At 43.1% G+C, this 18,848-nt stretch overlaps 1 protein-coding gene across 1 annotated transcript in view; it reads left to right on the forward strand.

Moving 5' to 3' along the window:
- LOC119211365 (protocadherin-1-like) overlaps nt 1–18,848 on the forward strand; it is a 67,388-nt gene that overhangs the window by 30,123 nt on the left and 18,417 nt on the right. The window contains 1 exon segment of the mRNA XM_037462207.2: nt 5,200–5,422. Within this exon segment, the coding sequence (XP_037318104.2) occupies nt 5,200–5,422 (223 nt within the window).

Genomic DNA, 18,848 nt, shown 5'->3' on the forward strand with positions numbered 1-18,848 from the left:
TATACTACTTAATATGAAGGTAAAACTGCTGAATACAGTCTACTGAGGTGTAGAAGTACACTTTAAACTTAAATCTTCTCCGCTGACTCAAGGACTCAGAATCACTTACCTGAACTTTCCTTATATGAACTGATGCTTATACATCTGGATCAAACCTCACAGCTGTTCCATTTTGGCTTTAAAGATTTAATTTGCTCTCTGGCGCCGCCTGTGGTGAGAGGCAGTGACGGTTTCTTCTCCTGGGAAAACATCTTCCCAGATGCTCGTGATCCTTCAGTGACGCCATTAGTGGTAGCGCCATTACGTTACCGTGGCAACAGATAGTAACTTAACAAAATTCTTTAAATGAACATTTGATAGACATCGTAACAGATTACTTTATAATTTCATTCCTTTGTTCGATATTTAGCTCTTTTTGAGATGAAATGAAAAGAAGCGATCACTAAGATCACACTCACACACACACACGCACACACACACACACACACACGCGCGCACACACGCACACACACCACTTCCTCCATCTATTGTTTCCAGACAATTGAGCTGCAACCTGAAACTATTTTTACCCTCCATCGCACACACACACACCCACACACAAGGTAAGATCCATGACCTCCACGTAGATGGAGCGGTGGGGTCTACAGACTTCAGTTATATTCACACTCTTTGCTAACAATCATTGTTTAATCCTCAAACCACATTTTAAAACTCTTCACACATTCAGCGACACACGTGTAAACGCACCAAGCTGTGAATCATCTTTCTTTGCTTTTCAGGCAAAATGCATCCAATCAACACTTTGTTCGTCGTTTGTACTTAGAAATAAAACAGTACAAGGAAAGTACCAGAAAGTAGAACAATTCTTTCAGTAAAATCTTTTTTATTCAAATGATTTTTCAAATCTCAGCATTGCTCGTACCGAGGGGATTGTGGGTAATGTAGTGTGCTGTGGACACACTCATTTCCACTGAAGCAGAAGTGAACATTTATTTTTGTGTCGGCAGTTAGGGTCAAAGGTTAAACCGCAGTGTGTGACCGTACACAGACACAGTACCGAGAGTGTGTGTGTGTGTGTGTGTGTGTGTGTGAGAGAGAGAGCACTATTCATGCGAGAGGCTCGGCTGATTGACTCTTCTGTCCTCTGAACTCTTTTCAAATCTCGCTGCCTGTAAACAGAATTCCGCCGGAGACCGATGACTGAAGCGTGTGTGTGTGTCTGTGAAATAAGCATATTTATAATCTGAGTTTTAGTATATTAGTCAATATTCTTGCTAGCTCTTGCCTTGCTAGCTCGTTAGCAGCGGTTGAGCTAACGGTTGTACTCCAATGTTTGTAAACCTCATGTCGGTGTGAGAGGGGGAGGGGCTTATCTCCATGGACACCGCAAGTCACCTTCAGATGGACATCACAGGAGGAGGAGGAGGAGGAGGAGGAGGTGTATAGGGATTAACATTCCTCAGCTGTCAGCTTGAAACCACTTCATCTTTTCCTCAATTTGAATCTGAACTTTTTCATGTTCTTGCATCTTGTTTTCAGCGAAGCTTCATAACAGACCAACAACCTGCATTAAATCTAAGAAGAATCCCAAGAACAAAGCTCTTCCTTCTTAGTTGTTTTAAATGAGTCGATGATGAAGTTCGTCTTCATCAGATTAACGTCCTCACAAGTTTCCAAAACCCCGTGGACCTCTGCTCAGAGCTGTTTGACGACATCAGCAACTCAGAAATGCACATCCACATAAAAGAAAACACAACCCCCCGCCATTTAGGTCAGAGGCGGTGTGTGTGTGTGCGTTGGGGGGGGGGGGTCCTGTCATCCGTCAGCGCAGCGTTCACTGTTGTCAGAGAGTTCGAGAGCAGCGAGGCAGCAAATTGATAAAAAAATACAAGCTGAAGAAGATTTAGGTTCTCTGATCCGTGTGTGTTCACTGCATCTGTGTCTCTGAGTTTTGAACAACGCACACACGACTGCAGAGGTTTGTGTGTGCGGTTCCTCCCCCTGGAGGGTACCTAAGGACGTGACTGGTGTGTGTGTCTGTGTTTTGTGTGTGAGATGCTCGAGGTGAGTGTGCGATCCAGAGTTACAGCTCCATGTGCTCTTCCAGTATAACACTAGATTTAATGGCTCAGTGATCACACACACGCGCACACACACACACGCACACACACCTGCAGGGCAGAGGAATGCAGCGTGCAGCTAAACTCTGGAAACCAGATGAGACACTCAGCTGACCTGTTTCATCTGTGCATGTGTGTGTGTGTGTGTGTGTGTGTGTGTGTGTGTGTGTGTCAGAGTGATGCTGAGTGACAGACGCTGTGGTACAGCTTGTTTCTGTTGGACAAAGACACAGAGAGACACATTGAGCTTCAGCGGTAAAACATCAAGCTAGTGTTTGTATGTGTACTTTACAGTAGAGTCAGTACACAGATTATACTGTATACTCATATACCAGTCAAAGTCTGTAAAGTCTGTAAAACCAGCTGTGTGGATCTCCACTTGTTTTGCATAAGTTCTCCGATGGAAACTCATTTCCCTTCGTTGTTTGTATCCATGTGGAAGCTTTACATATGAAAACATGTCAGAAGATCTGATCTCCTCTTGCTGTAAAACAGAACAAAGCTGCACAGAGACTTTTATTACCTCAGAAGGACCAATAAATAATTTAAATATCACATTTTTGTCGTCACAACATCCTCCTCTTATCTAGTTTCATGAGAACAACTCTTAAATGAAGGGAAAAGAGAGGAAATGACTCAGCTATTTGTGTTAATTAGACACATTAAAAAGTTATATATAATATATATATATATATAATATATTAAGGCTACATATTTAGTTATTTATACCCACACACAAGTCAAGCGTTGATTGAGAAAGAAAGAAATAGAGAGAAGTTTGCTGTTTAGACCACACAACCTGTTTCACCACTTCATGAAACACACACACACAGACACACACACACACATACACACACAGACAGACACACACTACCTTCCGAAGCTCCTCAGTCTCTTCTTCACTCTTCATTCATTCTCCACTTGAATTCAACACAGTTGTGTTGAATTATCGCTCACGTTGGCTGAGTGTGTGTGTGTGTGGAGGTGAGGGGGGGGGGTCCTCATTACCTTCTTCTGTGGGCGATAAGAGTGTGTGAGGCTCCATTGTGCATGCTTATAAAAGTCTTTCCTTATCAAGTATGCACACACACACACACACACACACACACACTCAGTTATCTCCCTCTCCGTGTCTTGGCTGACAAGCAGCCCGCGAGGCGTCGTGAGTTTCTCCTCTCGCTGGTTTTTAATCATCTCTGAACAATGTGACCAAGTGAAGGTCTCGCCTCCTCTTCTTCCTTCTCCTGCTCCCAGCGTCCTCATGGTCCTCCTCCTCTTGCTCCATGTGTTCCTCCATGTCGCCTCCCTCATGTAATTCTTCTTTCTCCTCCTCATTTACACATGCAGCTCTTTTCTTCTGCTCCTCCCTCTGTGCCTCTTCTTCTCTGCCTGCTGCTTTTTACTCCTCCTCATGCACCTCCCAATGTTACTCTTCTTTCCTCTTTTCCTTACAACCTGCAGCTCTCTTCCTCCACCCTCTGTTCCTCCCTGTGTCCTTTCGCTTTTTTACTTTCTCCTCTTCATGCACCTCTTCTTCCCGGCTCTGAGGCCTCGGTCTCCTCCTGCTCCTCCTCTGTGCTCCATTTAAAGCCTGGTTGACCCTGCAGTGTCCTCACAGCTTCCTAATGAAGGTCAGCTTCTCTGATTCAAGGGAAACCTCCTCGTTCTGCATATCGTCAAAGTGCAGCATTAACAGTCCGAGAAGGAGGAGCTGCACCTCCCTCCTCCCCCTCAGGAGTGGCCTTCATCAGCGACGCCTCGGCCCTCAGATCCCACTCTGTAAATATATCTAAAGACTTCATACACACAAATGTATTTAAATAAATGGGTTGATTATAATAAGTGTAAACTATAGAAATATGTGTAACTCTTCAAAGTAAAATGTAAATAGAAGTATTTAAAACTACTTTAGTTTAGATAACTAAAGTACACTCATGAACCTTGGTGTCCAGGTTCATTCTTCTAGACCAGAACTATAAGTTCACAAGTTACTTTGGTGTCCAGAACGCTTTTATTTTGAAAAGACAAGCAGAGAACATTTGACAGGAACCTCTGTGTGAGGACACGTTGTCTCCTTTGGTGGAACAATGTGATCCCTGGAGGTCTGCATCTCAAACACAGAGGCCTAAGGTGGGGGCTGAGGGGGGAAGGATTGTTTTGGGGTTGAGGTAGTTCTGCATGTCGGGGTCGGCCTCTTTCTTTTAATCCCTCCCCCTGGTGTGCTCTACTTTCCCATGGTGGATCCTGCTGAGCTGGCACTTCTATTTCCAGCAGAAGAAGAAGAAAGAGGGCAGAAAACAGCAGAGTGTGTGTTTTTTTGGGGAGGAGGGGGGGGGGGGGGTCCGTAATGTGACAGTCTGCAGAGGGTACGAGACCATTTGATCTTCATCTACACACACACACACACGCCGGTGCCTAGCTACCATGGTAACGCGGTATCTGCTGATGCCAGGATGGATGCTCTTTATCAGCCGGTCAGCTGTCTGTTGTGTGTGTGTGCGTGTAAGTGTGTGTGTGCATGTAAGTGTGTTTGTGTGTGTATGAGAGTTCCCCCACCAAACACCTAAAACCTCCATAAAACAATCTGAGAATTGAGCAGCGAAGCAGAAGGAAATTATAAAATGTGGTTCAAATGAAATAACCTTCCTGATTGGTTAATAGTCTCTTAAGGCGAGGACGTGAGGGGTGAAAGACGCAGTTTCTCTTTGTTATCACAGCCTTAAGCTTTCATGTAAATCTGATACGAAGTATTTCAATGTTGCTTTTTATATGCAATAAAACATACGCCTACAGTAGGAGGTCAAAGGTCATCCTGTGCATTTAACTTGAGCTGCCTCATTGGTGGGCCGCTCCCGTGTGTGATGTCATCGTATCCCGATTGAGACGCGAGGACGTTCAGGACACGAGGGACGCTGTGACGAGATCAATCGAGTTGTTTGAAGCCTAAACGACTTCTTTTAAGTTATTTTTACTACTTGAAGTCTTTAATCATTTAAAGGCGCCTTGTGTTAAATTTTACTAAAAGTGTCAGAGTGAGAGAAAAACTAACCCCGCCCCCACCTCTGTCTGCCAATCACAGCCCCCCCACCGCCGCGTGACCTTCTCCACGGCCAATCAGGCGCAGGACCTGCAGGACGCGTCCCAGCACAGCTACTATGACAGCGGCCTGGAGGAGTCGGAGACCCCCAGCTCCAAGTCCTCGTCGGGGGGGCCCCGCATCGGGCCCCTGGCCCTGCCCGAGGACCACTATGAGAGGACCACGCCCGACGGCAGCATCGGCGAGATGGAGCACCCGGAGAACGGTAAGACCAGGTGGGAGTCCCCCCCCCAGAGCCCCAAGATCACCCCCCACCTACTCTCTTCACACCTCCATCCGTCACACACAAACACAAACTTTTCACAACGCACACGTCAGCAGCAATATTAATGCTGTGTTTTTATTTAGACTCCTTCTCCTCCGCTAAAGAGGTGCAATGTGCAACTTTATCAATATGCAACATTATCGATATGAAACATTATCAATATGCAAAATTATCACAATGCAACGTTATCTCAATGCAATGTTATCAATATGCAAAAATATCAATATGCAAAATTATCACAATGCAACGTTATCTCAATGCAACGTTATCAATATGTAACATTATCAATATGTAACATTATCAATATGCAACGTTATCAATATGCAACATTATCAATATGCAACATGATCAATATGCAAAATTATCAAAATGCAACGTTATCTCAATGCAACGTTATCAATATGCAACATTATCACAATGCAACGTTATCAATATGCAACATTTTCAATATGCAACATCATCAATATGCAAAAATATCACAATGCAACGTTATCTCAATGCAATGTTATCAATATGCAACGTTATCAATATGCAACATTATCACAATGCAACGTTATCAATATGCAACATTATCAATATGCAACATGCTCAATATGCAAAATTATCAAAATGCAACGTTATCTCAATGCAACGTTATCAATATGCAACATTATCACAATGCAACGTTATCAATATGCAACATTTTCAATATGCAACATCATCAATATGCAAAAATATCACAATGCAACGTTATCTCAATGCAATGTTATCAATATGCAACGTTATCAATATGCAACATTATCACAATGCAACGTTATCAATATGCAACATTATCAATATGCAACATCATCAATATGCAAAAATATCACAATGCAACGTTATCTCAATGCAATGTTATCAATATGCAACGTGATCAATATGCAACATTATCAATATGCAACATTATCACAATGCAACGTTATCACAATGCAACATTATCACAATGCAACGTTTTCACAATGCAACATTATCAATATGCAACGTTATCATAATGCAACATTATCACAATGCAACGTTATCACAATGCAACATTATCACAATGCAACATTATCAAAATGCACCGTTATCACAATGCAAAGCTATCAATTTGCAACATTATCAATATGCAACTTAATCAACTCCTGCGGTTCGACTAACATCCCATTTACGCAAATGTTGCATGCTCCGCCCCTCCAGTGGCTCCACCCAGGGAACGCACTGGTTAGCATGTCGCAGCTTGTCATTTTCCTGTTAGCATTGCCCTAGCTTGTTAGCATCCTGCTAGCATGACCTTCATTTTTCTGGATTTGATAACAAGAACAAAACCAAATTGTGAAAGATTCTGTAACCGTACTGTAGGTAAATGAAGGGTGTCAACAATGCTAATAAATCATTCAATAACGCATTCATTAAAACTAAGTTTGCCACCTGTCCTTAAAATACAGAATCGTCCTGTATTTTGGAGGAAAATGGCGCGTACCTTCCGAGCTGTCTTCAATGCAGCATCTCATGCAAATAAACCAACCTGAATTCTGTGAAGACTCATCCTGATTGGGTAATTCTCCCTGCCATCGTTGGTTTGACTGGCCGTGAACCTGCAACAAACCAATCAGAGTCAGAGGAGGACGGGTCTCTTTGCGGAGCGTCCAGCCCTGAACGCATCGCTGAGTCGAGCTCTTGTAAAATACCAGCTTTGATGCTAGCGTTGAGCCTAATGGCGTTAGCATAACAACAGCGTTAGCATGTGGATGTGTTACAGATTGGTTTTGGTGCGAGCCAGTTTTTTGAGCGAGGCTCATGTGTTCCATGTGTTTGAAGCTAGCTAGCTTAGCTAGGTCGAGCTAACAGGAATCTGACGTTGTGCTTCACATCTGCTTAGTGTTGACATGATGGTGTTAGCACTGACCTTTCACCTTTCACCATTGATTTAATTTTGATTTAATTAATTTATTTCATTTACTTACAATTGAGGCATTTTTACTTTTAAAAAAAATCTCTTTTTTATAGGCCAAAACTAAATAAACCACTTCAAGTTTTACAGAAAGTTTCTCCTATGTGAGATTTACAATATTTGTATAATATTTCTGTTTTTACTGCATTGGTCTCTTTTGGCTGCTAATGCCAATTAAACTAGAATAGTTACAACTGGCTCCAGATAGAGAGGAGGGGGAGACGGGGGGGGAACGGGGGGGTCAGGGTCAGTCCCCCCCCCCCGTCTCCCCCTCTCTTTAAACCTACAGGTCGCACGCCGTCTGTAAACACAATTATTCACAGCTGCTGGAAGGCCCACAGGCCTCTACCTCCCTGTGTGTGTGTGTGTGTGTGTGTGTGTGTGTGTGTGTGTGTTTGTGTTTAAGTGGCTGTGTCTTCTCGCACACAGTGGAATGAGGTCAGGGTTAGTGTGTGTGTGTGTGTGTCTGTGTGCTGGTAGTGTACAATCTTCCACTTTGATGGTTAAACATGTTTTAGCTGCAGGTATTTTCCCAAGGAAGTAAGTCAGTGCATGTGTGTGTGGGTTTGTGTGTGTGTGGGTGTGTGTGTGTATGTGCGTGTGTGTAAGTGTGTGTGTGGGTTTGTGTGTGCGTGTGTGTGTTGTACCAGCAGCGAGGTCATCAGATTAAAGCTGGTCTTGTGAGGATTAACCCCCCCTACAGACACACTTCACTCTCTCTTTTCACCATCTCATTCAAAAGTGTGAACCTTTATTGGTACGACGAGAGGAAAACGCTTCCCACTTCATCATCATCATCATCATCATCATCATCATCATAATAATAAATAAATTTAATAAAAAATAAAATAGTACCTTTTATTCCTTCTTTGACAGATTTTAAAGTCTCAGAATATTTGTCCTTAAGAAAGAGTTATTAAATGTTGATCATATTGATCGCGGTTAATCAGCCAATCAGAGTGGTTTGTTCCTGTTGCTCTAATTCTTTCCTTCTTTTTAGTTGATCGGTATTGATCAGCAGCAAATTGATACACGTCCTCTCAAACTGTCAAAAATACCTCCTCTCAGCCACATCATCATGGATGTTAATGCATCTTCAGCCTGCCTTTTACAGGCGGATTAACCGCGCTGTAATCTGGACAGAATCCGGGTATATTCTGGATGTCATGTGACCCGGCCTGCTCGTTTAAACCAGCGCCTCTCCGCGTTGTTGCCACAGCGATGTTCTATTTCCTAGAAAGGTCGATGCTAAGGGAAAGGAAAATAGACTTTGTGTACAGTCTATAAAATAACATCATGGTATTGTATTAAAGACGCGCCACTTTCCAGCCACAAGTAGATTTGGTTCTGGAGAAGCTCCTCGCTTTGAGTTGAGATGAAGAAGAGGAAACGTTGTAGCTCCTCCCCCTCCATCCCGACTCACGTCCTGCAAATGCACCGATAATGGACGTTAATCTCATCAGGACCATCCTCACTCTGCTAATGCACCCACTTCCTGTCTAGGGACGGAGAGCGAGAGGATGTGGTGGGATTCATTTCATGTGTTTGTGTTTTAGTGGTAAAAGATGGAGGGAGGAAGTGGGGAAAAGAGGAAAAGACGAGGAGAGAGACCTGATGGTTGCAGGATAACAAGCTGATTTATGAAGGGTGTGTGTGTGTGTCTGTGTGTGTGCAATCTGCTGATTGCATCAGCCTGGGAGTCGTAGTAATCGCTGCACAACACACACACGCACAACACACACACACACTCACAGACACACACACAGACACACACTAACAGGAGAGAGGGGTGGAGCATCTGAGAGGTTTTTTTATCTCCTCTCTTAATCAGACACCAGTTTGATCTCCAGATAAAGCTATAAAAACACAGAAGATGTATGTTTTTATCTGGGGGGGGGGGGGCTTTGCATCTGTTAACTCGTATGTGTGTGTGTCTGTGTTACATAAGCCTGAACTGATCCTTTAAAGGAAGGAGGTGTCATCTCTTCATCAGATGTATTCTTTCATGTCTCCTTTATGAAACCGCGTGTGACCTCACAATCCACGAAAGGAGATGATTGTGTGCGTGAACTTCCACTGCAGCATCTCCGCTTCCACACAACTTCACTATTGTTTTAGGTTTTCTTTGTTGTTGTGAAGCTTTTTGCCTCAGCAGAAATAAAACGAGTTGAGTGGACCATTGAGTTACACAGAGAAGGTTCTGAAGGCCGCTCAGCGGCTCCTTAACAGGTTCCAGATCTTCCATGGAGGAATCACCTGGGCGTTCTTGTTGGGGATGTCGGTGGGGGTGGTCAGGTTTCTAGCGTTCCTTATGGAGGTCTGAGTGGTCATTAGGGTGTCAGTGAGGTGGTTTAGGTTCAACCATCAGTCCAGGGTCCAGGGTTTGTGGTTTTGTTAATGAGGTCCTTAATTCTTTTAGAGCTTCCAAGGACTGGAAGATTGGAGTTTTATTCTTCCAGAGGTTTATTCTTCCAAAATATTCCAGAAGCTTTTAGAGGTTCTTGAGAGGGTCACAAACGGTTCCGGGGTTCCTTGAGATCCCATTGACAATAGTCCAGGGGTCATTGATGAGGTGTCTTTAGGGTCTGGGGAGGGTGCGGGGCTTTAACGGGTGGTCCTACTTAAAGATGCTCTAGTAAGTGGGGAACTCGAGGGTCGTTGATGAAGAGGTTTCAGGGTTCAGTTAAACAGGTGGTTCATTTACGTTGTGGCTCATTAGAAGCCGCACTGATCCCCCACTTCACGCTGAGGAAGAAGGCCGAGTGTGTTCAAAGGCTTTCTGGTCTGAACAACAACACACACACCCAGCATTACATAATGATGTAAGCAGCAGTCCACCGTGTGGAAGTGGGACACTCGCTGAGAGATGGTCTGATGAAACCTCAGTCCTCAGGACTGTGCTCCTCATTATCCAGCAGATAAAAGCAGTGTGAGCAGCAACAGAAGAGGTGATCCTCCCTGAGGAACCATACCTCCCTCTCTGTTTCTTATTTGTGCCCCTGTGTGTGTGTCTGTGTGTGTGTGTGTTTGTCAAGAAGCTTAACAAGCGGATTCTTTGAATGCCGTCTCTTGCCCAAAGAGAGAGAGCTTCATTTTTCAGCTCTGATCTTTATTCCAGCTCATCCGCGGTGGCGGGTGAAGTGTGTGTTTGTTTGTGGCTGTTTGTGTGTCCGTGGGTCTGTGGGTGTTCCTGGGGGGTATTTTGCAGTAGTCGTAAATCGTAGCTCGACTGGCGTTGAACGGATGCAAAACGACGAGGACGCTGAGAGCTGCGGCGTGATGATCATGTGATGGTTGTGTGATATATAGACAGTTGTGTGTGTTTGCTGTGTGCCGTTGGTTGAGGGTTGACTCGTTTAGGGAATTGTGAAGGACGCCATCTCTTCTTTTTGCTTGTGTGTGAAGACACTAAACATCTACAATTTAGGACATCTCCAACAGGAAGCACCAAAGGAACAAGCTGATATTCTGAAGGAAGTCCTAAAGGTTCTTCAGATGTCTCGAGAGACCAAAACCATGAAGGTGCTCACATGTAAAGGTTGGTCATGGACCTCCAAGGGTCCCTGAGGTGGTTCCATGTGGCCAATCAGAGGAGGTTATTCTATCTCCTCTGTTGCCTGTTCTTCATCTTTTATCCGAGCTACACAGGCTGTTTGGGGGTAAACGGTACTCACAGCTGATTCTCCATCAATTAGATCTTATTTTATCATATCTTATCTTATTGTCCTCATGTCCCAGATAATATTTGAGTCCTTCAGGGAATTCTTCTAAAAGTTATTACAGTTATGATTGGGGTTTATCTTCTGGCATCAGACAGTGAACCAGCAGTCAGAATCCTCATGCACGGTGTTCTCCTCAGAGGTCGACTCTTGGCTCTCAACATGTGTCAAAGTGTCCTTTCTGTTTCTTTATAGGCAGGAAATATAAAAAGCTCTTCAAGTATGAAAAGAACTAAGTATGAGAAGAAGGAGAAGCATGAGGATCCTGTGTTGCTGACCCAGGATCAGTTCTTACCCTTCTTCACAGTCTTTTTGATCAACAAGTTGGTAACCGACCTCTTGCACTCGCCGTGAGGTTCCTGTCAGGTGACTAGCGGTCACCAAATGTTTAGATAAGGTTTAGGAGAACAATAAAAGCCTTTGAAGGTATTCAATGGACAAATTATCGGTTTGCTCTCATCCTCTTGACCTCTTGGTCCGTCAGCTGGTCAAAGGCATTTTTATCCATTACCTTTAAAAACCCTCTGGTGGTGAACCAGATGTTTTCATCTGGACGTATTGTGCTCATCTATCGCTGTACCTTAAGATCTCCAGCTACTTCATCATTTAACGATAATGGACACACTAAGGCTTTTATTCTGAAAGTTCCCTTTGTTATTGTGGCACCTTCTTTATTTAGTCATCTTCTAAATGAAGTGAGTAAATCATTCATGAGAAACATTTGATCAATCCAAAAAGATTTCTCACTCGGAAAGGAAGCCGGTCTGAACAGGAAGTGACCTCACAGATGAAACAAGCCGCCTCCTGCCAGCCTGCTGGCTCCGGTTTACCTGCCTCCGCTACCGCTGCCGGACAGACGGTCGGGTCATGGGGGGCCGTGGCCCCCCGGGAAGCCGTCCAACGAGAGCACGCACCCGGCGGGGGAGTTAGCCACAGGTCTGGTTGCTAGGTTAGTGTTGCATCATGGGAACTAATGAACAGATGCCGGCAGGAGCTGCGTGTGTGTGGTGATGTCATCGTGCTAATAGGGGAGTGTTTACATCGGGTGAAGAGGTCCACACACACACACACACACACACACACACACACACACACACACACACACACATATATACATGCACACGCGCACACACAGATACACACAAACACACACACACTGAAACACACACACGCACACATACATACAAACACCCCCCCCCCCCCCCCCTCCCCTTGGTGTGTCTGACTTTGTTTTTCTGGTGTCCTGCTGTGACCCTCGGTGGGGCCATTAACCGTGGAAACAGTTTGACGGGTCGAGATGTGTGTGTGTGTGTGGCCGTGCAAAATGGAGAAAAAAAAATCGATTAAAATATATACGATTAAAATATATACATACAATAAATCCATTATTACTCTTTAGTAAAGTATTTGAAAGAAAAATGTTTCTTTAATGAAGTTTATTTCACCAGAATAAGGAAAAAACGTAATAAAGCACAATATATAAAAGTAGTCCATGGTGCTTAATACTTACAGTACTCCATGGTGGTGCTTTAATACTCACAGTACTACATTGTGGTAGTTTAATACTCACAGTACTGCTTCCTGGTATGAGGCTTCGTTCAGGTTTGTTGTCACAGCAACCCCAGCTTTGTTGTTTAAGTCGCATTGTTAAAGGAGATGAGAGGAAGAGGAGTATCAGGAGGAAGAGAATGAGGAAGCTTAATAGGAGAAAGAGAAGAGATGGAGGAGATGGAGGAAGCTGAGGAGAAAGAGGAGGAGGAAGAGGAGGAGAAGAAGGAAGGAAAGTCTGACTATAGAGGAGCGATGATGGTAAAAGGAGGAAAAATAATAACCTGAAACAAACCCAAACAAACCCCTCCTCGAGTCCCCCCCCTCCAGGAGGTCCCCAGCAGGACGATGTTGCGGCCTCCTGCCCCCCCCCCCGCGCGCATTACTCTGCAGGATTAAAACGAGATTACAGGTGGGACAAAAACTGATGGCTAATCCAAACTGACCCTCCTGCTAATCCACTTATTTGAAAGGTATTAACCAAGCGATCCTTCCTCAAGTTAATAGGACTTCCCTTTGTCCCGCCTCCCACACAGCAGGAGGAGAGGGAGAAGGGCAAGAGGAAGTAAAGGAGGACAAAGAAGAAAGAGGAGGAGGACGAGAGGGAGGGAGGGGGAGAAAGAGGAGGCAGAAGAAGTCGGGGGGGAACATAATGAAGAGGAAGCAGAAGAGGAGCATAATGTAGACTAAGAAGGAGAAGAAGAGGAGCAGTAATAAGAGGAGGGAGAGGAGAAGATGAGTATTTAAAGCATGTATAAATCTCACAGTGACAGATCATGTCACAGCGAGGAGGAGGTCAAGATGATCAGGAGGTCAAGGTGACCAGGAGGGACGAACAGACTGAAGGTTCACATATTTCAAATTACATTTATAGAATTAATGAATGTTCTTAGTTCTTCTGAGGAGGAACCTCCACATCCTGCCTCAGTGTCTGCGGTGGATCAGCACCTCCTGGTTTCATCAAGTTCAGCTTAGGTTTGGTCACCTGGTCTCGTCCTCTGAAGGCTGAGAATCAGCTTCCCGTTATCCGCTCGCCCTGATTGGATTACCCCCCCCCCCCCCCCCTCCTGGTCCCTAAGCAGATCTGAAAGACAATAGCATAATGCCTCCACCACATGTCTTTCATTAGGGAGGAGGTGGAGCAGGAGTTCTTCCTGTGTGAGCTGAGTTGATGAAGCCATCAAAGGACACTTCTGGACTTATAAGTAGCTATTAGTTCATGTATTAGTGTTATATACTTTAGGACTTTTTACTTATTTAAACAATGATGACGTTGTGATTCTGATCATTTGGCTTTAGAACTTATAATGGAGAAGTACCTCACTGAACTGATCCTGGGTCAGCCCACTGCACACACACAGCTCAGATCATCATATGACACCTGTCCTTTCCTCTCACCTCCACTCATCCTCTCCCAGCATGCACTGGGGCAGCCACCTGAAAACTGGACCAACTGAGCTAATTTGTCAGCTGATTGTTTTTCCGTGATGACAGACAGGAAGTCTACTCGTTTCCTAGTTGTAGACATACGTAGACACACACACACACACACGTAGACACACACGTAGAGACACACACACACACACATAGACACACGCACACACACACACACACACGTAGACACACACGTAGAGACACACACACACACACACACACATAGACACACGCACACACACACACACACACGTAGACACACACGTAGAGACACACGTAGACACACACACACACATAGACACACGCACACACAAAGACACACACACACACGTAGACACACACGTATACACACACACACACACACACACACACACACACACACACAGGGACTCGGCTGTGTCAGTGTTGGTTAGCAGCAGGGACATCCGTCATGCTGCTGGCAGGCAGCAGCATCACTGAAGGACCAAAGGTCAAAGGTCAGGGGGGACTGTAGGAGACAAGGACAGAGCCAGGGGCCATACACACACACACACAATGACAAACACAAATGAACACACAGTCAGTGCTTCATGTCACCTCCCCTACAGCACAACGTCCCCCCAGGAGGACGTCAAAGTCAAAACTACCTCTTCTGTTTCCCCTCCTCTTTCCTTCTCTTTCCTTACCTCCTCTGTCCTTCCCTTTTCTCCCCTACCTTACACTCTATTTTCTTCCCTCCTCCCCGCTCCATCATGTCCCTGTTGATGTTGTTAATTGGTTGTTCCACGATGGAGCTCGTTAAGCTCGTTAGGCTCGTTAGCGGTACAGTGTTGTGTGGAGAGAGGACGCCCACAGCTGTCCCACCAGATGTGTGACCGGTCTGTCCAGATGTTCTTGTGTGTCCTAGTCTTTGCTCACATGTCTCTGTTGTCTTCATAGTTCTCCATCGTGGGACAGAAGGTCACTGGAGGTCTCTTACTCAAGGAAGAACCTGTTCAGTGAGAAGAAAGAGACACTTAAAGTTAACCAGGTTGAGAGGTTTAGTCATCGAGACATAAGCAAGTGGTTTAGTTGCCGTAGTAACGAGACTTTTTAATGAAATTGAAAGTGAAATCAATATACGAAGATTTCAGTACCAACATCTGTGATTTAAAGCTTTTAATGAGTGTGTTAAATATGTGTGTTTAATTTGTGTGTTTCGGACCGTCCCGTCAGGTCGCCGTGGCGACCCCTCAGTCGTTAGTCACGTTTCTGCTTTTGTTGACCGTGTGTGCGTGTGGTCATACCGGTGTGTGTGTGTGTGTAACACTCTCACAGTAAAACAACACCCAGAGGAGAAAGGAGGTAAAGCAACCTTTGCTTTTCATCTGAAACCAACGTATTACTGTGTGTCCCGATTTGTGTGTCTGTGTCATGTACATATCTATATATGATATATATAGATATACAAGATATATATAGATATATAATATATGTATATATGCATATAAACAGTAGATATATAATAAAAAAATAACCAGACGATCAAAAATTCCAAATATTACTAAATATCATGTTAAATTAAAAGAATATATCAATAATAATAAGAACCAATGAGCTCCTCGGGAAGTCTCCTTCAATGTGAGACATGTGTCATCGCGGTAAGCCCCCCCCCCCCAACACACACACACACACACACACACACACACACACAGTGGGGGGTCAGAGGGTGTGTTGTTTTCCTCCGTCCCATCGGACAGGAAGTAGTTTGTTGTGATAGTCACATCATTAATATGTGTTTGTTAGAACTTTTCTCCTAAACTCCGCTCTTCATCTTTCTTTTTCTTCTGTACATATTTTAAACGTTTCACCTCATTTTCATTTTAAAACGCTTCAAATATGAAATAAAATGCAGCTCCTTGAGGGCGCGGCCCATGTCCATGAGCTAATAACGATGCTGATGTATTTCTTCTTCCTTCAACTAATCCTGGATGGAAGAGGTAGTTGTTTGGTTTTTCACTGTCAAGACAATTCAGAGTGGTACAAAATCAACACAATTTCAGGTCCAATAAGGAATAAAATCACACAATCACTAAAACGACATCCTTCATCAGCTTTCAAAGCGCCTTTCTTCCTGCGGGCCTGTGATGTGCTGCTGGTAGAACATGGAGTAGAAGCGTAGAAGTACCAGGAGCCCTCACATCTCATTTGGTACTCTCTTCCTATTTAAGGACCTTTTCAAACAGCATATTTAAAGCAGGTTGTCTCTGCATTGTCTCGATGAGGAGCAAGGAGGTGCAGCTCGGTGGTTGTGGAAGTTGTTGCGTGACATCCAGAGGCTTTTGGTTTTAGGAAACATCCTGTAGCTTCAATTTCTAACCAGAGCCTCCAGAGAGAAGCACGTACATATGGCTTCCCCTCTGGAGCGGATGTCAGCAGCCGGCGGGGCACGTCACTGAAGCCCAGTGACCTCCGACCTCGGACCTCTTCCCGCCGGGAGTCGGAAACTCCTTCTTGATCTGTGAAGTGAAACAAAGAGGAAGGCACATGGAAGCCTGTGGAGCACCGCGCATACAGAGCAGCCGAGGGGGGAAGATATTACTGATTGTGAGTTGTCCTTGAGGGGGAGCGTATATATCATGGTGGCAGTATTTATTACAGCTGTTTGGATGTTAAATATCTCTGTCGGCTCGGAAAGAAAAGGAGGTGTTTGTAGATTTAAACGTCTGAGAAACTCGTTCCTCCTCAAAGGTCAAACCAACACCCTGTTTATAATAATGAAAAGTGAATCATCCAAGCTTTTATCCACTTTTCTGCTGAAGAATCTCGGCTCTTCTGATGGCAGGAAGGCGGAGAGAGGAGCAGAAGCTGGAGTCGTGTTGGTCGGTTAGAGGTTTCAAGGAGCCTTTGTGCTGCTCAGTTGGAACCTGCTTCCACCTTCCTGTCCGATTCAATGAAGCTCTCCTTGCTTTACATGAAATATTCCAAACTCAAGGTTCACTCATTAGTCGTTACTACTTTGGCCCTGGACCGTTTTCCACGTCTCCGGCGGAAAGAAGAGAGTTGACCTCGAGTTCAAGAGCTTCTTTTAAAAAGGCAGAGAAAGAAGCTCTGAGCTTATTATGAATTTACGTGTCTGCCCCTTTAGCAGCCATTAGCATCCTCACGCAATGAGATGATTGGTGTTCAAACCAGAGAACCTAAGGATATAATGATATAAATCAGAGAACCTAATAATCTAATGTTATAAAACAGAGAACCTAAGGATATAATGATATAAACCAGAGAACCTAATAATCTAATGTTATCAACCAGAAAACCTGATAATCTATTGTTATGAACCAGAGAACCTTATAATCTATTGTTATAAACCAGATATCTTTATAATCTAATGTTATAAAACAGAGAACCTAATAATCTAATGTTATCAACCAGAAAACCTTATAATCTAATGTTATAAACCAGAGAACCTTATAATCTAATGTTATAAACCAGAGAACCTTATAATCTAATGTTATAAACCAGAGAACCTTATAATCTTTTGTTATGAACCAGAGAACCTTATAATCTATTGTTATAAACCAGAGATCTTTATAATCTAATGTTATGAACCAGAGAACCGTATAATCTATCGTTATAAACCAGAGATCTTTATAATCTATTGTTATGAACCAGAGAACCTTATAATCTATTGTTATAAACCAGATATCTTTATAATCTAATGTTATAAACCAGAGAACCGTATAATCTAATGTTATAAACCAGAGAACCTTATAATCTTTTGTTATGAACCAGAGAACCTTATAATCTATTGTTATAAACCAGAGATCTTTTTAATCTAATGTTATGAACCAGAGAACCGTATGATCTAATGTTATGAACCAGAAAACCTTATAATCTATCGTTATAAACCAGAGATCTTTATAATCTATTGTTATGAACAAGAAAATCTTATAATCTATTGTTATAAACCAGAGAACCTAATGATCTAATGTTAGAAACCAGAGAACCTTATAATCTATTGTTATAAACCAGAGAACCTTATAATCTATTGTTAGAAACCAGAGAACCTTATAATCTATTGTTATAAACCAGATATCTTTATAATCTAATGTTATAAACCAGAGAACCGTATAATCTAATGTTATAAACCAGAGAACCTTATAATCTATTGTTACAAACTAGAGAACCTTATAATCTAATGTTATAAACCAGATATCTTTATAATCTAATGTTATGAACCAGAGAACCGTATGATCTAATGTTATGAACCAGAAAACCTTATAATCTATCGTTATAAACCAGAGATCTTTATAATCTATTGTTATGAACAAGAAAATCTTATAATCTATTGTTATAAACCAGAGAACCGTATAATCTAATGTTATAAACCAGAGAACCTAATGATCTAATGTTAGAAACCAGAGAACCTTATAATCTATTGTTATAAACCAGAGAACCTTATAATCTATTGTTAGAAACCAGAGAACCTTATAATCTATTGTTATAAACCAGATATCTTTATAATCTAATGTTATAAACCAGAGAACCGTATAATCTAATGTTATAAACCAGAGAACCTTATAATCTATTGTTACAAACTAGAGAACCTTATAATCTAATGTTATAAACCAGATATCTTTATAATCTAATGTTATAAACCAGAGAACCGTATAATCTATTGTTAGAAACCAGATATCTTTATAATCTAATGTTATAAACCAGAGAACCGTATGATCTAATGTTATAAACCAGAGAA

The sequence above is a fragment of the Pungitius pungitius genome, chromosome 2, assembly GCF_949316345.1.
Source record: "Pungitius pungitius chromosome 2, fPunPun2.1, whole genome shotgun sequence".
Classification (NCBI taxonomy): domain Eukaryota; kingdom Metazoa; phylum Chordata; class Actinopteri; order Perciformes; family Gasterosteidae; genus Pungitius; species Pungitius pungitius.